Source organism: Terrapene carolina, unplaced genomic scaffold (genome assembly GCF_002925995.2).
Source record: "Terrapene carolina triunguis isolate 2854851 unplaced genomic scaffold, T_m_triunguis-2.0 Scaffold136, whole genome shotgun sequence".
Taxonomy (NCBI): Eukaryota; Metazoa; Chordata; order Testudines; family Emydidae; genus Terrapene; species Terrapene triunguis.
This window is the reverse complement of record NW_020664487.1, coordinates 4,079,976-4,104,215: the sequence shown is the minus strand read 5'-3', so window position 1 is coordinate 4,104,215 and position 24,240 is coordinate 4,079,976. Positions and strand designations below refer to the sequence as shown.

The following is a 24,240-nucleotide window of genomic DNA, read 5'->3' as shown; positions in this document are numbered from 1 at the left end:
GGAAGGTGTCTCTCTTCTTCCGGGCTCGGAGCGTCCACACTAGGAGTTACCCGGCACGACCCCCGCCCCGTGTAACCGAGCGCTCACAGCCCCCTAAGCCCGGTATCACTGCAGGGGCTAACCACAGCCCGCCCGGGGCAGCCCCACACGGGAGGGGGCGGCGGGAGGCGCTAAGCCCCCAGGCCAGGCCGGGCCCCGCACGCCATGGAGGCCAGCCCGGGACCCGCCCCGCCGCCGCGCCAGGGCCTCCTGGGAAGGGGAGGCGGAGCCGCCCGCCCCGGGCCCCCTGGTGTCCCCGCAGCAGCGCATGTGCCGGGCCTGCTCCGCCTTCGCCGCCGCCTCGCCTCGCCGCCGCCCATGGCCGGGACGCGCTGGGTGCTGGGCGCGCTGCTCCGGGGCTGCGGCTGTAGCTGCAGCAGCTGCCAGCGCACGGGGGCGGCCTGCCTGCCCCTGCGCCCCGCCGCGGCCTCCGCCTCCGGCCTGTCGGGCCGCCGCCGGCTCCTGCTGCTGCTGGGGAGGGCGGCCGCGCAGAGCCGGGGCCTGCAAGTGGCGGTGGCCGCCGGCAGCCTGCCCAGCCCGGCCGGGCCCGGGTTCGGGGCCTTGCGGGGCCCGCTGCTGCACCAGGCCCACCCGGGGCGGAGCTACGGCCTGGTACGATGGGCTCCCCCCCGCCCCCGGCAGCATAGGGGGCGCAGGCCCTCAGCCCGCACCCCCTTCCCCGGGGAACCTCCCCCCACCCTAGGGGTCGCTGCCCCCCGTTTCTTGGAGGGGGTCCCCAAAGGGGCCGCTGTCCCCTCCCCCGACGTCTTGCCTTCAAATCTCGGGGGGACCCTAAAGGGAGGGTAACTGTCCCCCCGACTGACCCTGACCCCCAATCTCGGGGGGGATCTTGTGGGTGTTGCTTCATCCTCCACTGCCCCCAGATCTCTGCCCAAGTCCCTCTAAATCTGCTCCCATCCCTTCAATCTGCAGTGGGGCTCCCATCCCTAGCCTCTAGGGGGATCACTCCCTTTTCCATCAACTTGCCCTTCTCTAGGGTCACTAGGGGCAATCTCCCACTAACTGGGGTCACTCTCTGGCTCCCAATCTGTGGGTGATATAAGATTATCCAGGGGAGAGAGGCTGTTTTTTCCCTCCCTCATGTTCTTGTTCCTGTATGTACTCCCTAATCTTTATTGGCCACTGCTTCTGTTTATCCCCAGCAGGTCAGTGGAAAATCCACTTATTGGAGCCCTTATAGGGTTAAGAAAAAACTCTTGTCACCCTTGGGAGAACTCCTCTGCCCAGTGTTGAAGGTCACCTCTGTTGCCTTCTCCATCATGCCTAGGCGGGGAGGACATTCGTTATCTGAGATGTTAAATACCCAGCCTCTTGTCAAGATAGCAAATTAGAAGCCGTAGACTTTTTTGTATAAGTAACTTCTCTAGAATGCTATCCTTCTGTAAAATGACTGTGAACTGTTGTATACAGGCTTTTTTCTGTATTGTCTAATTTCTTGAATACTGAGATTTGTGTAAAACTTTTTTTTAATGATTAATTGCCCAATTATGCTAGATTTGTAGCATAGCATAAATGGTTTTCAGAGGAAGGTCTTGGGTATCCTGTTGCCATTAGGCAACTGGTTCAGGGTCCCTAAAATTAAGTTTCTCATTACCTGTTTAGCTCATTGATTTCACTATTCCTTCCATCCTTTCAGTGAGGAGGGTGTGGACTTTTCAATCCTATGTTTAAGCTTAATAAAAAGTAAAACATAGTGAATTTTTCACAGAAACTGGGTCTGTGTTTGAGTTTGTAACAAAATATGAATAATCTGAGTAGTTTTCCCTTTTCTTCCAAAGATTTCAGGCACCTCTCAGTCATTAGGCATTATCTGTGGTGGAGACCCTGAAAAGCAGACTTTAAGATATAGTTATTTTTGTTTAAGTCATTTACTACTACTGGGACTGAAAAAATCTTTATTAGGAGCAATCCTACAGTTTGACCGGGTAATCTAATGGACTGTTTTTATCTCTGTTTACTTCTCTGAACTGCTGGTGATAGCCAGCACAATATTCATTTAATAGTTTTAACACAGAAGGGAATTATTACTGAAACAAGTAGTTGAGCAGCTGTTATTTTTTAAAAATAATACTCTCCTCTTTTTTCAAAGGATTCAAGTTCTTCATTTCAAGATGAGTCTCCTCCACTCTCAGAGCATGAACCAATTCCATCCAAGACAGGAGAGGAAGATGATGTGTTTCTTATCCGAGCCCAAGGATTGCCATACTCTTGCACTGTTGAAGATGTGCTTAACTTTTTCGCTGGTATAATATCTGGTCTTGTACAGAGATGTGATGTGGTTGAATGTATTTTTAAATATTAATGATTGACCCTAAAACTTAAATCCTGTGTTTACTATTCAGTTACATTTTTATAAGTATTTGATATGGTGGAGCTATTTATTCTGTGTTCAGTCTCTCTTTGTCTCATAAGGGTACAAATTAGGGCTGTCAAGTGATTAAAAGAATTAATTGTGATTAAAAAAATTAATCACGATTAATCGCACTGTTAATAATAGAATACCATTTATTTAAACATTTTTGGATGTTTTATATATTTTCAAATATTGATTTCAATTATAACAGAATACAAAGTGTACAGTTCTCACTTTATATTTTTATTACAAATATTTGCACTGTAAAAAAGAAAATAGTATTTTTCAATTCACCTAGTACAAGTACTGTAGTGCAATCTCTTTATCATGAAAGTTGAACTTACAAATGTAGAACTATGTACAAAAAAATAACTGCACTCAAAAATAAAACAATGTAAAACTTTAGCGCCTACAAGTCCACTCAATCCTACTTCAGCCAATCACTTAGGCAAACAAGTTTGGTTCTGATTTGCAGGAGATAATGCTGCCTGCTTCTTATTTACAGCGTCACCTGAAAGTGAGAACAGGCGTTCACATGGCACTGTCGCAAGATATGAATCTTTAGTGCATCTGCCACGTAAATATGTCCCTTCATGCTTCAGCCACCATTCCAGAAGACGTGTGTCCATGCTGATGACAGGTTCTGCTCAATAACGATCCAAAGCAGAGCGGATGGACGCTTGTTCATTTTCATCATCTGAGTCAGATGCCACCAGCAGAAGGTTGATTATTTTTGTGGTTCGGGTTCTGTAGTTTCTGCATTGGAGCGCTGCTCTTTTTAAGACTTCTGAAAGCATGATCCACACCTCATCCCACTCAAATTTTGGAAGGCACTTGAGATTCTTAAACTTTGGGTCAAGTGCTGTAACTATTTTTAGAAATCTCAGATTGGTACCTTCTTTGTGTTTTATCAGATCTGCTGTGAAAGTGTTCTTAAACGAACATGTGCTGTGTCATCATCCGAGACTGCTATAACATGAAATATATGGCAGAATGCAGGTAAAACAGAACAGGAGACATACAGTTCTCTCGCAAGGAGTTCAGTCACAAATTTAATTAGCGTATTATTTTTTTAATGAGCATCATCAGCATAGAATCATGTCCTCTGGAATGGTGGCTGAAGCATGAAGGAGCATATGAATGTTTAGCATATCTGGCATGTAAATACCTTTCAGTTCCGGCTACAGAAGTGCCATGCAAATGCCTGTTCTCACTTTCAGGTGACATTGTAAATAAGAAGCAGGCAGCAGTATCTCCCGTAAATGTAAACAAACTTGTTTGTCTTAGTGATTGGCTGAACAAGAAGTAGGACTGAGTGGACTTTAGGCCCTAAAGTTTTACATTGTTTTGTTAAGTAACTGTACTCCAAAACAAAACAAAACAAAATCTACATTTGTAAGTTACACTTCCATGATGGAGATTGCACTACAGTACTTGTATGAGATGAATTGAAAAATACTATTTCTTATCATTTTTACAGTGCAAATATTTGTAATAAAAATATAAAGTGAGCACTGTACACTTTGTATTCTGTGTTTTAATAGAAATCAATATATTGGAAAATGTAGAAAAACATCCAAAAATATTTAATAAATTTAAATTGGTATTCTATTGTTTAACAGTGCAATTAAAACTGCAATTAATTTTTTAAATTGCAATTCATTCAGTTAATCGCGTGAGTTAACTGTGCTTAATTGACATCTCTAGTACAAATAAATCATTTAACTTTATTTTTAAGGTTACATTTTAAAATACACTCAAATTAGTTGAATTACAAACTCAAAAAATAAAAATTTGCCAACCAGGTAAGGCCTTGATGCTACAATCTGATCCAAGTGGGTAGATCCTTGCATCTGTGCAGAACTCTGCTGGCTTCTATGGCACTCCTCATGGGTATAAATGTCCACCTGTTTAGAACAGATTGTAGGATCAAGGCCTTAAATTGATAACCAGTTGAAATTAAGGCAATGTATGATCCTAGTTGTGTGTATGTGGAGATATCTCTCTCTATATATCTCTAGATAATGGCATCTGTATGGCATTGACTGTCCTGTGTTTGATATACTGTAGTGTGCTGCTTAGGTGAAATTTTTATATAAGATCAGAATGTTCAGTTTCAATTGGACCAGCAGATTATGGTAAGGAAGAAACACAATAAATCAATATTGTGCTGTTTCCTTAACTGTATCTTTTGTGTGTAACTTTCTAGACTGCAGGATTCGAAATGGCGAGAGTGGGATACATTTCCTTTTAAACAGGGATGGCAAACGCAGAGGAGATGCTTTGATTGAACTAGAGTCAGAACAGGATGTGCAGAATGCCTTAGAAAAGCACCGGCAATATATGGGTCAGCGGTATGTGGAAGGTACGTTTAATCCATCTGTTTTGAAAATAATCTACATGTATTAAAACAGGCAAAGACTATTTCGGAGCAAAACTAAAGATATTACTGTGTTGGGGAACCGAGGGGAAAGCCTTTTAGAAGTTAAAAGGACTGGAACAGTAACTACAAGAAATGTGGTTGTGGCTGTGAAGACTGTTGTATATCAACCAGTGTCAACACACACAGTTTTACTATTTAGTACCTATAAGCAAAAACCTTTAGGCATTGTTCAGTGTTGTTGTTTTTGTTACAACTCTTAATTCTAAAGAGGGCCTGGAGGGTAACTAGAGTTAAAGCTAGCTTCCTGTTTCGAAGTTTATTTTCAAATACGCTTTCCCTCTCTGCTCCCAAACTTCACCAAAACCAAATGAATCCCCTTGAAAGCTCAACTACTACATCTTATCCCACGATTCCATTTTATGAAGAAGGTTGGGCAAATAATACAAAGAGCTTTGGAGAGAAGGGGATTGAAAAGTCATTGTTTACTCTCCAAGAATTGCCTTACATTTTTTTGCTTGTCATTTCTCTGAAATGGATTTACACACTTCAGCCCTTTCTCCTCCTGTCATACTTCCAATAGAACTGGTTGGAAAATGGATTCTTTTCCCATGGAAAATATCAACAAAGAATATTTTATCAAAATTGTCCACAAAAAATCAAAATTTGAGACATTTTGTCCAAAATTAAAAACCATTTCATTTTTGAAATGCCTTCACAACATGGGTATCATGCTCCCATCTTCCTCTATAGGCTGGGATTCCTGGTTGGACTCCATCTTTCATGATGCATCGCAGTCTTCCCTCTTGATGAGGGAGGCTGTGTATCGTGGCATTCATACGGCTGCAGTGCATTATGGTATCCCCAGGGAATTCTGCACCCAACAATTCTGCGCCTAATACTTTAGAATTCTACATATTTGATCTGTCAAAATAACATAATATAATCATGCCATTTTCAATTATTTTGGTAATTTATTTCAAAATACCTGTCAGCAAGTGTCTAACAATACAGACAACAACAACAAAGACTCAGGAGATGTTTTCTGACCAATAGGTTCGTTACTAGGTAGATTAATACAGAACGTTGAGTAATTCATTTAAACGAGCATACAGAAACGTATTTCCCGCATCCCTCAGAAACAATGCAAAGGCTTGAGGGAGTCGGGTGATAGGTGAGTCAAGGGAGAGGGAAGTAATTGCTGGAAAGAAGCCTGGAAGTGAACCTGGAGAGTTGTTAGGTGTGGGTGGGAGAAGTATGGAACAGGATTTGGGGTTTTTTTTTTTTGGAGGGGGGAGGAATTGTTAAGGGGTTGGTGAGCCTCCCCCATGCAGACTCTGGCTGACCCTTAGCCTCTCCCATTCAGTCAGGCCCCTCTCTCCATGTGTCCCTGCACTCCCACTCCCTATTCAGTCAGGGCACATCTGCCCCTGTCCCCCTGTGTTTCCTGCACCGCCGCTCCCCATTCAACCAGGCATATCTGCACATGTTCTCCTGTAGCCCTACACTTTCATTCAGCCAAGGATACCTGCTCCTGTCTTCATCTGTCCCTGTGACCCCACTCAGCCATCCCCAATCCCACACTACAAGATCTATCAGTTGCTGTGTGGCTTGCAGATTCGAAGGTGATGCCTTTCCCCATCACATAGCAAGTCAAACGTTTTTTAAACTTCTCAGGAAACCCAAGCAAAAACTACACTTAAAGTTGAAAGAATCGAATTGCTTGAGCCCAAAACCAAGAAAAGAATGTTTCTTCAGGGTGACTTTGTAGGGGTTGGGGTGCAAAGGAAAATTTACAGTCTTGTCTTGTATTCTTTGCAGTTTTTGAAATACACAATGAAGATGTAGATGCCATATTGAAGAGTCTGCAGTCCAGTTCATCCCCTGCAGTTAACGATGGAGTTGTACGCCTCAGAGGCCTTCCTTACAGTTGTACTGAAGCAGACATTTCAGAGTTCTTTGCAGGTGACTTAAGACTTTTCTTTTCAGCTAATACCTTCTAAATAATATCTTCTGCTTAGCTGATGTAAATTTGAGTTGTAGAAATTCAAGTGCAATATGGTGATGTTGTCGTCTCATGCTGTCTACAGGACATGTTGATGCTTATGGCTGTCACAATTTCTGGGCTAACTTCATTTCTGACCCTTCCTGGTCTGAGTGCATTCAGTCTCAGGCATGGTGGCATCAAGCAATTGTCCCACTCTCACACCGAGCCTTTGGCTGCAGTCCCCTGATACTAACCATGATTAACTTGGCAGGTCCGATTTTAAATTCAGAACCTGCTGCCTTCTTCCCTTCGAGGGCTGTGACCAATGGTATCCAGTGACTAGACAGCCTTCTTAAAGCAAACAGCTTCACAGAGTTTAAGGCCAGAGACCACCAGATCATCTAATCTGACCTCCCTGTATATCACAGGCCACCAGCACCCGCATGCTAAGCCCAACAACCAAAATTAGACATCCCACAGGAGACTAAATCACTGTGTGCCACAGGCAGAGAATAGGAAACCACTGCATTTCAGAAAAAAAAAATCTTAAAACAATAAACCGACTGTAAAATGTTTGACAACCTTCTGCATGTGGATACTGGCAGGTCTAAGCTTCCTGCTGATACCCCTACATGGCAGTCTCTGCCCTTGACTCACAAACCAGTTCACCTCTTTACTTCAGGCAGTGTGTCATCCTGCTCAGTCTTTTGATCACCCTCCTACACAGCTGCTAAGTCATTTTTTAACAGTTTATAACCCTTTGATCTTTTCACTCCCAGCCCTGGTAAAACAAGCCTTGCAGCTCTGTAGCAAACAAAATGTTGTATCCTTGAAGCCAGTATCTTTCCTACTGTCTTTCCAGTGTGTGCTGGGATGTGCCCTCGCTGAATTAAACCAATATAGGTGTATAATAAACCTTTCACTAGCCCGACTATAGTTACACAGTCTGTCTCAGTCACGAGGTCACCTACAGTATTGTTAACACACACATACAGTGCAACTCCACATCTGCTGCTCTAGCATCCTCAGTTGTGAAGAAAAGCTTCAAAATCTGGGCTGAGGAAGGCAACAGTGCAGCAGTTACAAATTCTGCCGACAGCTTCTAGAAGAGGGAGAAGCAGCACCCATTAAGATTTGGGATGCATGCCCAGCACCAAAGCAGAACAGAACCCCGCTGCTGAGGGGCGGCCCACGCAGACTGGGGAGAGAGTTGGCTTCCCTTCTGGGCTCTGCAAGATGGGCTTCCACTTTGTAGAGCCAAGATTATGATGAAAATAAGATGCAAAAGTTAAGGCACATAATAGATAAAATGGTGCCAAAATCAAATGTCACTGACGGTATATTGTGCACCTCTTCATAATATCATCGCTCCTTTCTTATGTAGTTTGAGCATTGAAAGAGTTAATGTTGATATTTAAATGATCCTCACTAGGCATCTTAGTTAACACATGGTTGAGATGAATGTGACATTCTCATAGCCACTGTTTCAGGCTGTCTGCAAACTCAGGCAGATGTTTCTGTGTCACCTTCAAAACATGAACAGAATGTGTTTAAAGTCATAACAGCTAGATATCGTAGTTGTTAACGAATATAATGAAGGAGAACAAGATGACAGCCCTCCAGGAAAAAAAAAAATCAGGTGAGCAACTCAGCCCAACCTGGTCCATTTCAAGCCTTGGTTTAGAGATAGCGTAGAGTTTTAGAAGCTCTACGCTATGTCAAACATCATGATTATTATATCTCTGGCTTCTCTAGAGTGTGGCAGAAAGGATTGCACATTGGAAAAATGATTAATCATAATTTAAGTATGGTTGAATACTTCCCCGGACTTCTGTGTGGGCTGGTAGAAATTGAGAATAAGACTATTCTTCTCAGCTGAGCACCTGCCAGCCGTAGAGTAGGGATAACTTGTTCATGTGCTTTAGGTCCTCTGTCCTTAACCAACCAACCTACCCTAAACAGAAGAATGTAGAGAATTGAAATCTTGTAGTAATCACTTATTTTCCCTTTGAAAACTCAGGCAGACCAACATTTCAGAGAGTAAAGCTCATATAAAAGTAAACTTTATGTACAAATCAAGGAAAAGGTAGAAAAGGAATAAGTTTAAAAAAAATCCAAAATGTTCAGTACTTGATCAGTTCTATTCAGGGCAACTTGAACTGTCAGTTCAGAAGTAGGTACGTTTTCATCTATTTAAAACAAGAGAAGGAAAACTGCGTATGCTACAGCTCACATAGAAAATGCCTTTTTTCCCCCCCCTAAAGGTTTGGATATAGTTGAGATGACTTTTGTCATGGATCAGAGAGGAAGAAGGAAAACAGGAGAAGCTTTTGTGCAGTTTGCAGCACCAGAAATGGCAAATCAAGCCTTGTTAAAGCATAAGGAGGAAATTGGGCATCGGTATGTGTTTCAGTGTGGTTAACTAAGTGTTTGTGTACATTATGATTTTAATCTAAGGATACAGAATAACTTAAAGCTTGTGGCTATAAACAGTGAACAAACATAACTGTGTTCACCTTTTTGTTCCAAATTGTTCATTGACAGTATGCTCTTTCACTCCCCCTCCTTGCTTTTCCCCATTCATACATGCTAGCATGAGTGTCGTTGGAAACATTTTGTGCAGAGTGGAGACTTGGTGAGATGTTTGGATGTAGTATTTAGAATTCTTAAGGGAATTGGATGTTTCATAGACAGTGAAGGTGGAAAGAAGCTTCTGGGACATGTAGTCCATTACTCTGCACTAATCGGGGATTCTGGCTTTAACAATGCCCATCTAATTTAAATGGGAACATTATGGAATAATTTGCAGGAGGATGGGGAAAGCATCTGCTGGGCTGGGATAGTCTTTCCAAGGCAATTTTTTTGATGCCTGCAATTAGGTGGAATCTGGTGCATGCCAAATAAAAAATACGTTCTTCTGAAATGTATTTTAAAGAGTCATCCCTGTCAGAGGTATCCAGACACTAGCAAGAGGGAGGAGTAACAAACTGGGAGGTGTCTGCTTCCCCTTTAATTAGAACATGGCTTGACAAGTATATTCTATCTATTAAAATTCTTTCCTAATATTTAACATTTTTCTTTTTCCTTCTGTTTAGTATTTGTAGATGGTTGTCATAGCTATCTTTTTCTCTGTGTTTTGTTACCTTATTTTCACCTGTAAATCATACGTGCTAAAACCTCGAGCGTCTTTGCTCTCCTTTGCATTTCCTGCACTGTATCCGTTATCTGTAATGAAGATCTCTTAGTTGTATACAATACTGAGCATGGCTTCACCAACGTGGGATTGTTGCCTCTGTCATTACATACAAAATCCTTATTAACACATCCCAGGATAACTGCTTTTGCTTTTTGTTTCTTTTTGTAGTTTCGGCATACTGTGAGCCTCTAATTTGACATCCCTCATCCCTTCTCTCCCCTAGATTTTCCTTCACATTATTGCTTTCTATATCCCCAGCTATAACTAGGAACTGACTAATTTAGCAATTGTGGTTAAACACTATTGAGGCCAACTTAAATACTGTTTCGTCCAGCCTGTGTGAACAGGATCAAATCAGGGTTTAATTAGGTTCTTAATAAAAGGGTAACCTAGATAGAGGCCTAGGCTATTTTGTGATAACTTCCCCCCTTTCATATAAGTGGGGCCCTATTAGTATGCCTTGATGTTGCAGTTCATCTTGGTCCGTTTTTCTAAAACATTCTATTTATCTAAATTGTGTTATCCCATTCATTTTCACTCAGTTCTTTAAAGATTGGGCCCCCTGGCAATCATCTTCCACTCTGTTCTTGATCCCCGCCTAATTTTGGATAATATACGTTTCAATAATTAACTGTTCTTCCTTTTTAATATTTCCTTGTGTTACATCTAACAGCACCTTAAAGAGAAAGGACATTCTAAGTGACTTTCCCCTGTCCATGCAGCTTGCATCTCTCGGTTTAGCCACTGAAAATAGACTAGATGGTTTGTTTTCCTGCACCAGTACAGTGCTGATCCACTGGAATTCATGCTGCTGCAGAAGTTCAAGTTTAAAAAACATTTTTTTAAAATGCAAATTATTCCTTATTTATGCACCAAAACACAAATTTTGGTTCTGAATTAAGTTGATGCCATCCTTTTAAACACTGAAGTAGACTCCATTTAAGAGACTGTAGACTAAAGATCTTGTCCACCCCAAATTGATGTTCTATGTGGCTTTTATTATCACGACTGTTGCACAGAAATGTGATTTGTCTCTTCTCTGGCTCCTAATGTCCCTGGGCACCATCTCTGGGTTCCCCATATTCCTGAATATTCTTTCTTGTCTCTTAGAAGCCCTTCTGAAGGGGCTCAGCACAGTTGATTGCCATTTTCCTGATCTCAGCACTCCCATTTAACTGCTCTAGGACTTAGTACCTTGGATTGCATGGTACCTAATAGCTTGTAAGATTTAAAGACCCAGAATGGCTAAAAGGCTTGCTTGGGGCCTTTTGATGGTTTTATTCAGGTAGGGAAGTATGGAAAGAGGGACACTGAGAGGTGTTGGTGCATTTGTTCATTGAAGGATGAGAGCTGTAATTTTACAGTAGATTTCAATTAGAATAAGACACTTGTCCATCTTATGCTTGCGTCTTTTACCCTGATTAATTTGATTCTGGATCTTTTGCAATTACACTGTTTATGGCCCAACCAGTTTTGTATCAAAACCTCAGTATTTCTAGGCAAGACTGTACTGAAAGCTTTAATGAAATTTACATGTATGAAATCAGTGCATGCCATTGGAACACCACACTTGCAATTGTATCAGATGAAGAAAGTGGTTCATCTCATGCTCTTTGGAACTGTGCTTGTTATGTAGAGATCATGACATTATTTTCTTCTACATGCTTTCCTAACTTATTCTGCTATTTTTAGTACTGAACTGGTCTGTAGGAGTGCTGCAAATGTTAAGACCATTCAAGTGGCTGCATAGAGTCACAGAAGTGTTGAAGAGCAAACTGCAGGGTTTTAGAATCCCATCAACACTTGAAATCACTGTGACCATTTTGGATTTACTCCGGAGAAGCAGCAAGTAGTTTTTAAAGCTTTAAAAGATTCATTTTAAGTTGCAGAGGCAGGCTTACGTGGTGCAATTGAAAACTTAGCTTTAAGATGATGGTCCAGAATTCTCTGCTTCTTAATGAATCTCAGGGTAGCTGCAAGTTGTGATGCGTGATTTCGAGCTCCCACAGAGCAGCATCCAGTAGGAACTGTGATAGCATTGCACTTGAAAGTAATTGAACATTTTTGAAAATTCTGTATTCTTTCTATGGGTGTGTGGGCGTACCATGTAATCTTTTCCTTTTAAATCTAGATATATAGAAATATTTCCAAGTAGGAGGAGTGAAGTTCGAACCCATAGCGGTTCGTACTGGGGGAAGAAGATGAATACTTATCCAACTACTAAACTGATAAAAGAATCAGAATCAGTCTTTGAAGAAAATGAATTGAGTCAGCCCCTAGAACCGACTGCAGCTTGTGAAAGTGAAAAAGAAAAGGGTGAGTTCTTGCTTGTTGCATTTGTTCTTTGAAGCACCTTTGCGTATACTCTTGCTTTTGTCTGCACCATGTACACAAGCGTGCAAGAGTGTAATGTTGCAAGTACTAATGCTGCTTTTGTTCACTTGTGAAGACTCTTACAGAGAAGTGATTGACAAGCCTCGGGACGCGTCAGAATTCGGGAGTACCTTGTCACTGCTGCATTTTGTCCATCTGAGAGGTCTGCCTTTCCAAGCTAGTGCCCAAGACATTGTAAATGTACGTTACAGTATGATCACATGACTGTACAGCATTAGTGACAATTTAAACCTTGATTACACTTTGAAGAGTATCAACCTTTTGTGCTATAAATACTTTAATGTTGCCTAATTTCCAGATGGATTGCATGTGGAAACGGGGGATGTTTTAAAGAGTTGGAAGGACAAAATTCAGACACATTGTGGGGGATGGTAGGTGGGCGCAGAAGTCAAGGGATGGGTGGGTAGAACAGGTTCAATAGCTAATTAAAGCCGTATACTTAAAGTGCCCCACTTACTGCTGTAAATGTAACTTTTGGTAAATGCACATATAATTTCTGCCTTGGAGTGTGACCTTCCCAATCCTAAAAAATCCTCTAGCTCTGTTACAAGTAACTTGGCTTGTGGTATCTGAGGCTGTAATCCAGGTCATTATTCCATAGTCTTCGGTCTTGCATATTTTATTTAACATTTATGGTTCAGTAGAGCTTAGAGGCCTCAACTAGGTTGGTGTGCCATTGTGGTAGGCACTGTTCAAATTGTCTGTTCTAAATTGCTGCCAGGCCTTGGTTTTGTGCTAAATTATTTGAGCTAGTACTGCTATTAGCAAAAGGCCAGAGCGTGGGGGAAAAGGTAAAACTAATTTGAATTCCAAGAGCAACAAGAACATTAGAGTGTGAAGCTTCACTAGGAGAATATTTTTGGGTAAAGATGTTACAAACAAAATAGACTATCGTGCTTTCTTCTCCCCATTCTATCTTGCAGGTGTTTTGTTAAAATAACTATAAGAACAGATTTTTACAATAGCTTAAGGCAAACCACTGTGGATGACTGTGCTCTTGTGTACATGTTCATGCCAGATCTTTTAAATAAACTTCTCTACAGATCAATCAAAAAATCTTGATTTAAAACTGAATGGGTTTGATAAGATTTGTCCGATATAACCAGCATTTGTCCCCATGTTTAGCTGTAAGCATGGCTATGCAATGGATACAGCTGATAATTTGTTTTTTTTTCTGGTGAAAAACAAAAGTAAGCACTTCCTCAAAACAAAGTAGAATACAGTTCATCTAAATAGGTAGGAGACATGGAGTTTATTCTGACAAGCAGGACACTTTTCAATGCAAAGTGATGCATGTTGGGGCACAAGCAAATTTGGTCTAAAGGGCTTTTTAGAAGAAAATGGGTTCAGATAAATGATTGTGCTTATCTAAGCAGCATCAAATTTAACTGACCATTTTATTTCAACTTGGGTATTCCCTTTATAGCGAGAAACCAAGTTGTAACAAAATGGTCAGCTAACTTTTATGCTGGAAGGAATCTTGTATATAAGTGGAAGAAAAAATGGTGACCAACTGTAAAACATTAATTGTATCAAATAGGAGTTCCCAAGGTTTGTTGAAATATTACCACTGCAATAAACTTGTAGAATTAAACTACATAGCTTACCTCCTCCCCGTTGCTCCATCTTGCCTTTCAGTTTGACTCTTACCTGCTAGCCATATATATTTGATCTTTCACTTAGGTTTTGTTTTCTTTAGTTTTTTGCTCCACTGAAACCTGCAAAAATCACCATGGAATATAATTTCAGTGGGAAACCTACAGGAGAAGCAGATGTACATTTTGAGACTCATGAAGATGCAGTTGCTGCTATGGCCAAGAACAGGTCACACGTGCGTAAGTAATGCTTGCATCTTTTTCTGCTGTGCATTATTGCTGTTGAGCCCGGTAGTGCCAGTGGGCTGTCTACTCATCATGTAGTACAGAGCACCTTTCAATTTCTAGGCCTTGAATTGTTCAGGCCTGAAATGATTAACTCTACTCAGTGTGACTGTTACATGCACTATATAGACTTTTTTTATTATTCAGAAACTTTATAAACAAAACATTTTGTAATTATTCCCCAGAGCATAGATATATTGAATTATTCCTGAATTCATCTCCAAAAAGAAAACAAGATTGCTAGTGACAGTGGCACAAACCCAAACTAGGTAAGTATATTAACCCCCCTTCCCTCCTTGGTATGTTGTTTCCAAAGATGGACAATTTGACCCTTATTTCATAGGCTTACTCATATAGCACAGTGCCAGTATGCAGTACTTTAGCTATTGAAGACAAGTAGTTTAAAGTCGAAATCTAAGTCTAGAATGTTCAAACAACCATACTTAAAGTTAAGCATCTAAATTTATAATGAATTTCTCATAGATGTCTTATTTCAGGCACCCAAATTTGAATATTTTGACCTCAGGACCCATCCAATTCCTGTTGAAAATATTCTTTTCACATTAATGGAGTTGGATCAGGCCCTCATTTAGACAACACTCAGTAAAGCATGACAGAACTGAGTGGGATGCTGTGGTACATCAGACTCTCCAGTTAAGCAGTGACCTTGTGCTGGAATTCAGGTTTTAAAGGGTTCCCATCCCCCAAATCCACTGATTCTCTGACTACTGTGGAAGGTGAAATGAAAGTCTAGGCTCATGAGTTTCTCAGTTGTGGAACCAATTTTTGAGAGTTGGGTGTAACTGAAAAATGTATTGACCATTTCTACAGCAGTGGAGTGCTATGAGAAGCAAACCTTGTAACCCTTGATTGCATTTGAAATAGCTGACTTGTTCAACATACTTAGTTAGTGACATGGGCGACATGTTGCCTACATCATGGGTGATGGAACTGGGCAAACAAGAGAATGTATGTTAGGGAGCAATCTTGACTGACTTGATTCTGAGGAAGCTGGATCAAAAGTGTTGTTGCCACTGGCCAGGATCAAAATGTGTTTACTTAAGCAAATACCCTTTAAAGCTTTTCATGATAACAGCTGGCTTTCTGTCAGTCATCCTTAAAAAGCCCATGTTGTAGCTGTGCTTGGACTGTGAGCCTGCTACATAAAGTCCATGTGACAGAGAACCATCATGAGCTTTGTTCTAGCATTGAGGTGGAAGAAAGCAAGATGCTCCACAGGAGCATGATACTTGGATCATCTGAGCCAAGAAAAAGGGGTGGAGATTAAACACATGCAGTTGAAGATTTTGCTGATTGAAGTCTATTTAACCTGATGAAATGTAGTTGCCTGTAGTGAACACCTGGGGCTGCTGTCCTGCTGCAGGGAGATTGTCCTCAGGCTATAGGGCTCTGAGACAATTGTAGATCCTTCCCTTAAATATCTTCTGCAGAATATAAATTTTGGCTTTATTTTTTTAAATAACTTGTTTTTGATTGAGTAGACCTTTAGATTATATTCCCTGCATAGAAGAGGGTTCCCATCTTTCCCTCCCTTTGCTTTCCTTGTCTGAGCTCTCTAGCAAATGCAGTGGTAGATGGAACCCTCTCAAGTGCTACATTGATTAGGTTGGAGGTAAGGGACTAGCTGAGTTTCAAGGCTTTAATCTTCCTTGCCAGGTGTAGCAGACACTTATCCCATGCATAGCTTGAAGACCACCTCCACTACTGCTTTTGTTACTTGAGGAAGCAGTAAATGTTCTACACTTGCACTACACATCTCCTGTGAAGTCTTACAAGAGTATTTAGTAACATCTATGACCTCTTTAATGTGCATGGTAGTGAGCAGTCTGGTTGAAAATAGGTTAATTTGCAGAACATGATTTGGATTAGCTCTGTGCTTGGATCTCCTCCACTTCAGCAGACTTGTCAAGAGAACCTGCTTATACCATTTTAAAGAGCTGATCATTTTAGTGGTGGCTTAATTTAGGTAAGCTTTGCATGCTCCTCACAACTTGAGTTATATTCATTCTTGTTGAGAGCTATGCACAGTAGAGAACTCTCAAACAACACAAGGGGAAGGGTGTTGGGGTGGAAGAAAAACTGAGCATTTGGCAAATGAGAGCTTCTGATGCCTAAATCCCTAACATTTTTTCCTTTTTCTTTTCAGTAGGAAGCAAGAACTGTTTTGTTTGCTCATCATTCTTGGAGCTAAAATACAGGTGCTCCTGTTCAGTAGCAAAGAAACCATAAGACATCTTGTTTTTTCAAAGGCAATTCAGTCTGTATCTAAAATTATTCCGTATGGGTTGGTGTAGTAAAGCGCACAATAAATTGTGTTCACACTGTGGAATGTGTCTGTAAAAACAGAATTAAGGTTGAGTCCATTAACTGTCCTTGTATTACAGTAATTGCTACAGTACAGGCAGTGTAAGTTCTGACACTGACACTGAAATATCACCTACTTGTGTTGCATTACTAATCAACAGCTTATTTTTGACATAAGCTGCTTAACAGTTCTTAGTAGGTAAGAACTCTATGTTTAGAGATTCCAGCAGTAGTTGAGCATCTGAACAATTATGTCAACTTAACAAGGGCCGAACTATCTCATAGCTTTAAATTATACAAATATTCTAGAAAATGCAAAAGCATGGCATTGAGAGTCTAAAACACAGAATGAATGTGTTTCTAATATAGATTTTGTAATGGTTCCACAACTCTTACCTATTGCTTAACAAGTGCTTTCCTGTCATCTAAAACTGGCACCTCTTATCCCATTGTACTTAAGGATGGAGTTAACACTTTAAATTGTCTGAGCTTATTAAACTTCTACAAATGTACATACAGTCTGTGGGGTGAAAGGTAGCTGTTCTCTACAGTGCTTAAAGGTACCTACCCAAACATTTAATCAAGGATGTTTCATATTTGCTTTTACTGGATAGTTTCTAAACTGCATATTGTATAATAGCACTGCTTTCCTCCCCCCCCCAATGTACTTTGTTGGGAGACTGAAAGGCATAGCATCATGAAGCTAGACTCAGTACACAGTTGGAAAAGGCTTAAGGTATCTTAAGCTTTTACTGTGATGGTGAAACTAATTTCTCTTCCCTTTTCCATTTTATCACCCCAGCTCCACATGCTGAAATTCATAGGGAGGCATAGGCTGTGATATCAATGTGAAACGCTACAGTTTATAGGTATCTAGTGTGTACCTCATCCTTATTTTTCCAGTCCCCACATGAGACAAAACCAAGCACAGTCTAGTGCTCCAGCTGGGAAAGAAATGATTACATTACCACCATAAGCACTCAGTCCTAAACAAAGTGTTTGAGATTTTGGGGGGGAGAGGTGCCCTCTATTTATATGTCAGTGTTTTCTGGTTCAACTGCTCCCTTCTTGACAAAGCTCTACCACCGCCTCCTGGGTTTAAGAGCTAAGCTGAATTCCTTCACAGATTACCTTCTGTAATAAGTGGTAGAGGCCAAACTAACCTTACGCTTACAGGTGAGTAATCCACATTGTCTTCAGTAACATGGAGTTTAATAAACAGCTGCCAACCCACCAGAAGAAACAGAATCCAGCTCACTCTTAGCTGCATACTGCTGCAGTGCCAGTAAAAACAGGTAATTAAGTAGATGAATGCACACAACCAGCAAAACTGATGAATAAGGTGCCACTTGTGTAAATGGTAATGTTCAGAACTAGCAAACAGCGCTTTTTAATGCAAGTGCCACCTTCCAGATAGTGATGCATTTATAAGGTTACAACTCAGCCTAGTGCAGAAGAACAATCCACAAGCAGAAATGAGAAGCAACTGTGATGGAGAAAGTATTCTTTAAACAGTTTTATTTTGTGTGGAACAAGTGGGCCAGAAAATATCTTCCCCCCCCCACTTAGCTTTCAGGGCTACACCTACAAACAATATTGGAGCAAACATGCTTGAAGAATTTCCCTTAGACATGGTATTCAACATTGTGTACAGTAATGTAGCCAGCACTGCATTTACAAGTCTTTAATACTGAGGATGACATCAGAGGACCTATGTAGGAGCCATCTTGGAGCTCACATTGTAATTCTGACATTTAATTTTAGCTCTCTTCCTGAATCTCAAATGTACACAAATATGTTACTAACTCCTCATGGCTGAAGTAAACTTAAGTTGTTGAGCACAGTAGAGTTTATGTAACTGGGAAAACTTGTTTATATATGTGACTATATCCTGCTTTTAAAAATGGAGACTTTAGAATTGCAGCATTAGTATTTAAGAAGGGTAGCAGCAACTTTCCTTTTTGTGAAGATCAAAAGAAGGTATAAAGGCAACCAAGGAATCAGCTACCATCTTGGAGCTTCTAATCACACTCACAAGGGAATATGGACATGTCAGCATTGACACATGAAAATTAAGCACTATAATATCCAAATGCTCTCAGAATGGCTTACATTTCATTTTCTACTCGGACTAGCACATTTAAAATCCTGTAGATTTGTACAGTATATGAATATTGAATATCCTCCCTGCAAAAGCCATCAACCTCACCTTCGGATAAAAGATCCATTAGTCAAGTATCTTTTCCAGTCAAAGTGCTGTCCCTGACTCTGCACTGGTGACCCTAATTAAAAAACTGTCTTACTGGAAAATAGAAAGTTGAACATATGAAAGCACCATATTTCCCACTTAGATTCCAAACACAAAGCTACTTTATTTTTTAATTCCTCCTGAGAAGTTGCTATAGTCAATTGCAGGAAGATATTCTAATATTTCCCCCTTAAAATAGTAGTTAAGAAACCATTTCAAATTGATCTTGTAATGTTTTCCTCTCTATTCCCCCTACTTTCTTGAGTCCCATTCACTCCCTCCTGTTGGCTCCTATGAAAGAGGCCCCACTAGTTCCCTGCAGTCAGGTGAGGGAGAGTCAGACTAGATTATATACTGATCACCATCACTGGCCCAATCAAGTGGCCTGATCTACACACTTTCAATGTAGTTCTAACAGATTTAATTTGCATATAATCACCTTTAGAGAAATAAACCAGGTTTCCCTATAGATTTGTACAAAAATTAATGCAACACCCTCCAATACATATAAATATACATAAGTCAGTTTTCTAACGATTACAATACATTCTGTGGTCTTAATGGTTCAGTTAGGTTTCCAATACAAAGTAGGCCAAATAAACTAAGCCCCTCTCTTTGGGGAGGGATGCATACAAGCATTTGTAATTTTGCAGTTTTGGCATGGGGGGAGGCTGGAGCCCTCAGAGAGGTACAAGTGGCTGTATACTTCAGAAGGAAGGTGTGTCTTTTGGTGTAGCAGAGAAGCCTTAAATATGACATCTTACTATGTCAGATTATCTTTGTATGAACCATAAAACCTATTTGAAAGTGAATTTCAGATTAGCACATTTGAGCCTCCTGCTAGCAGCCACTCCTCCTTGTGGCTAAAAAATGATCAGTCTTATGACTATATTTTAATAAAAACAACACATTTGCTGCTTGAACAGCTGATTAATGTGCACGACATTAGTAGGAACAGTATGTTGGACAGAATGTACAAACATGCCCCTAAATATTCTGTTTAAATAAAGACCAAGGTGTGTTGTTTTTTTCCCCCCCATTTAAATATTTTGGAATCAAGATCCATCCTCTAATTATCAGGTCGAGACAAAACAGACTTATAGTCTTTAGAATGTCACAGCTACCATAAGTCACGAGAACCTCCCCTATAAAGTTCAGAGGTGTCTGTTTTTACCAAAAAAAAAAACAACAAAAACAAAAAAACCCACAAAGTTGTATTTAAATAATGTTTGAGTATTTTGCAATGAGAACTTTCAAGCGTACTGTGCTGAGCGAAATGGCTGCGATTCAGTTCTCGTATCTCACACACTCCTCAAAAAAATAACCCCCAAATCTTTTAAATTTTTCCCCTCAACTGTTGATGTTACTCCACACAACCAAACTGGAGCCCAAGAGAGGACTGAATTGAGTAACAATGTGCCCCACACGTTTAATTCCCAGTTCTTTTGTGAGATTTTTCTCTTTGAACTGGAGCATCACAGTTCAGTAGAACTGCCAAGGACAGAAGGGAAAAGGGAAAGTGGTGTTTTAAGCAGAGCCACACATGCTGGTGAAAAATACCTTCTCGTTCTTTGTTTCAGTTATCATCTGTTTCATTCCATTTTGCCTTCAAACAAAGCACTTAAGTAAACCTTCGTACATGCGTTTTTACCTCTTCTTGTAGTTGCCATGGTACACGTATTAAGGCTACTCTGACACGAAACTCTGAACAGTTCTTCGCACAGCAGCTCATGCCTGAAAGTGGGGGTGTTTTCCTTAAGGAAGGCTTGGACCAGCATTTTAAATTGACAGTTGTGAGAGAATGTGAACATAATAATGTACTTCCGCTCTTTGACCTTGCAAGAGCAGAGGGAAAAGAGAGCTTCTCTAGAAACTCGCCTGAACAGCTTCAGACCCGAGACCTAAGCTACAAGATTTTATAGCTGGACCAAGCCTTGATTGGTCATCACTGTCCCACATGCGGAGTCCTACAATGGGCTTGTCGAATATTGCTGTATCAGCTGTTTGTGACATGTGTTGCAAACACACTCTGGGTTAATGCTGGATGGAAGGGGCAGTTCATTAGCTGAACAGGCCTCACAGAAGATTCCGCCACAGTTCTTGCAAATGTTCTAAAAAAGGGAAAGAGGAACGAAAAGTGGAAACTACTGTTAATGAGATGAGAGAGACCGCGCCAGCCAATCACAAGGGGCCCAATAACACCACGTGAAGTAACCAGGTTTTCTCACTAACATTCAGTTGGCCAAAAGACTGTACTTTGTCCCTGCAAAGGGCACCTGAAGCTTCTGTCCCTCATCTATCACTAGAGACTACCTGTTGGCCCCTCCACCAACCTTTGAGGGATAAAAGGTTCTTTCCCAAAGGATGAGAATGTTACTTCCGCAGAGTTCCTAAACCCAGAGAGTAAAAATCAAAACCCCAAGAACAGGCTGGAGCAAATTTCACAAACTGTACCCAGATGTGATTTGGCAAAAGTCAATTTAAGCAATCAATACTTAAAAATTCAAATGCTAGTTAATCAGAACACACAGCTACATATGAAACCCTAGTAGTAAAAGTCTTATCCACCAGAGCTACACATGTATTTTTAATTTCATGCACATTAGGGCTGTTAATCACAGTTAACTCACATGATTAACTCAATTAAAAAAATTAATCAGTTTTAATCACACAGTTAAACAATAATAGCATCCAATTTAAATTTATTAGATTTTTAGATGTCTTCTACATTTTCAAATTAGGGCTGTCAATTAATCGCAGTTAACGCGATTAACTCAAAAAAATTAATCGCAATTAAAAACATTAATCGCATTGTTAAACAATACAATACCAATTGAAATTTATTAAATATTTTTGGATGTTTTCTACATTTTCAAATATATTGATTTTAATTACAACACAGAATACAAAGTGTACAGTGCTCACTTTATTTTTATTATAAATATTTGCACGTAAAAGACAAAATAGTATTTTTCAATTCACCTAACACAAGTACTGTAGTGCAATCTCTTTATCATGAAAGTTGAACTTGCAAATGTAGAATTATGTACAAAAAAATAACTGCATTCAAAAATAAAACAATGTAAAACTTTAGAGCTTACAATTACACTCAGTTCTACTTCAACAAATCTCAGGAGTTAATGCTCCCACTTCTTGTAGGTCAGCTGAAAGTGAGAACAGGCATTCGCATTGCCCTATTGTAGCCAGCGCTGCAAGATATTTACGTGCCAGATATGCTAAATATTCGTATGCCCCTTCATTCTTCGGCCACCATTCCAGAGGACATGCTTCCATGCTGATGATGCTCATTAAAAAAAGAATGCGTTAATAAAATTTGTGACTGAACTCCTTGGGGGAGAATTGTATGTCTCCTGTTCTGTTTTACCCGCATTCTGCCTTTTATTTCATGTCATAGCAGTCTCAGATGATGACCCAGCACATGTTCGTTTTAAGAACACTTTCACAGCAGATTTGACAAAATGCAAAGAAGGTACCAATGTGAGATTTCTAAAAATAACTATAGCGCTCAACCCAAGGTTTAAGAATCTGAAGTGCCATCCAAAATCTGAGAGGGATGAGGTGGGGAGCATGTATTCAGAAAACTTAAAAGAGCAACACTCGGATACGGAAACTACAGAACCTGAACCACGAGAAAAGAAAATCAACCTTCTGCTGAGAGGATGAAAATGAACATGCGTTGGTCCGTCCAGCTTTGGATTGTTATCGAGCAGAACCTGTCATCAGCATGGACGCATGTCCTCTGGAATGGTGGTTGAAGCATGAAGGGACATATGAAACTTTAGCGCATCTGGCACGTAAATATCTTGCAGCGCTGGCTACAACAGTGCCATGCGAACGCCTGTTCTCACTTTCAGGTGACATTGTAAACAACGCGGGCAGCATTATCTCCTGCAAATTGTAACCAAACTTGTTTGTCTAAGCAACTGGCTGAAGTAGAACTGAGTTGACTTGTAGGTTCTAAAGTTTTACATTGTTTTATTTTTTAATGCTTTTTTTTGTATATAATTCCACATTTGTAAGTTCAACTTTCACAATAAAGAGACTGCACTACAGTACTTGTATTAGGTGAATTGAAATATACTATTTCTTTTGGTTTTTTTTACAGCGCAAATATTTGTTATCAAAAATAAAGTGAGAACTGTACACTTTGTATTCTGTGTTGTAATTGAAATCAATATATTTGAAAATGTAGAAAGCATCAAAAAATATTTAAATAAATGGTATTATTGATTAATCGTGCAATTAATTGCAATGAACTTTTTAAATTGCTTGACAGCCCTATTTCAAATATACTGATTTCAATTACAACACAGAATACAAAGTGTACAGTGCTCACTTTATATTTATTTTTGATTACAAATATTTGCACTGTAAAAAAACAAAAGAAATACACCTCTACCCCGATATAATACGAATTCGGATATAACGCGGTAAAGCAGTGCTCCGGGGGGGCGGGGCTGCGCACTCCGGCGGATCAAAGCAAGTTCGATATAACGCGGTTTCACCTATAACACGGTAAGATTTTTTGGCTCTCGAGGACAGCGTTATATCAGGGTAGAGGTGTAGTATATTTCAATTCATCTAATACAAGTACTGTAGTGCAGTCTCTTTATTGTGAAAGTTGAACTTACAAATGTAGAATTGTGTACAAAAAAAATACATTAAAAAATAAAAAAATGTAAAACTTCAGAACCTACAAGTCAACTCAGTTCTACTTCAGCCAATCGCTTAGACAAACAAGTTTGGTTACAATCTGCAGGAGATAATGCTGCCCGCTTTGTTTACAATGTCACCTGAAAGTGAGAACAGGCGTTCGCATGGCACTGTTGTAGCCCGTGTTGCAAAGTTTACATGCCAGAGGCGCTAAACATTCGTATGCCCCTTCATGCTTCAACTTGTAGACTGCTCTCTTTTGTTTCATCTTTTTTACATTATATTATTTTTGAATATAAATATTTGCAAAGTGGGCACTCTATACTTTGTATTCTGTATTCTTTGTATTCTGTAATTGAAATGAACAGATTTGAAAATGTAGAAAAACATCAAAAAATATTTATAATAAATGTAAATTGGTATTCTAGTATTAACAGTGCCATTAAAACTGATTAATCGTGATTAATTTTTTTAATAGTTTGACAGCCCTAATATACACATATATGGGAATGTATAGATGTATGTGCATAAGTTATATTGACATATATCTACAACCAAACACTACTCTCATATTTGGGGATTTATAAAAAGTTGGTATAAGACGTGCTGGAATTTGCAGTACTTTTGACTGGTGTGCTTCCTCAAGGCAAGCTGAAAAGCTTCTATAGAAATCACATTGGAGACTCCACAATATTAGCAGCATGTATTCAAAAATAAAAAGGATGTGGTTTACATCCAATGTT

The 24,240-nt window shown here is 40.1% G+C and overlaps 2 protein-coding genes across 3 annotated transcripts in view; one reads left to right on the top strand and one right to left on the bottom strand.

Moving 5' to 3' along the window:
- The first annotated feature begins 309 nt into the window (after window positions 1–309).
- Window positions 310–14,805, top strand: GRSF1 (G-rich RNA sequence binding factor 1). The gene is made up of 9 exons (XM_029911918.1): window positions 310–651; window positions 2,150–2,303; window positions 4,623–4,778; window positions 6,615–6,758; window positions 9,045–9,180; window positions 12,108–12,292; window positions 12,426–12,550; window positions 14,070–14,205; window positions 14,436–14,805. The coding sequence occupies exons 1-9, from the start codon at window positions 358–360 to the stop codon at window positions 14,492–14,494; spliced, it is 1,389 nt and encodes a 462-aa protein (XP_029767778.1). The 5' UTR covers window positions 310–357; the 3' UTR covers window positions 14,495–14,805.
- Window positions 14,806–20,022: 5,217 nt separating this feature from the next.
- RUFY3 (RUN and FYVE domain containing 3) overlaps window positions 20,023–24,240 on the bottom strand; it is a 72,429-nt gene continuing 68,211 nt past the window's right edge. For both annotated transcript variants that reach the window (XM_024215879.3, XM_024215880.3), the window contains exon 18: window positions 20,023–20,934. In XM_024215879.3, the coding sequence (XP_024071647.3) occupies window positions 20,791–20,934 (144 nt within the window). In that variant the 3' untranslated portion in view covers window positions 20,023–20,790. The remainder of the gene's footprint in view (window positions 20,935–24,240) is intronic.

Coding starts and splice junctions, on each gene's coding strand:
- GRSF1 (XM_029911918.1), top strand. CDS start 358: ATGGCCGGGACGCGCTGGGTGCTGGGCGCGCTGCTCCGGGGCTGCGGC. Junction 6,759..9,044: donor CATTTCAGAGTTCTTTGCAG/GTGACTTAAGAC, acceptor CCCCCCCTAAAG/GTTTGGATATAGTTGAGATG. Junction 12,551..14,069: donor GTGCCCAAGACATTGTAAAT/GTACGTTACAGT, acceptor TGTTTTCTTTAG/TTTTTTGCTCCACTGAAACC.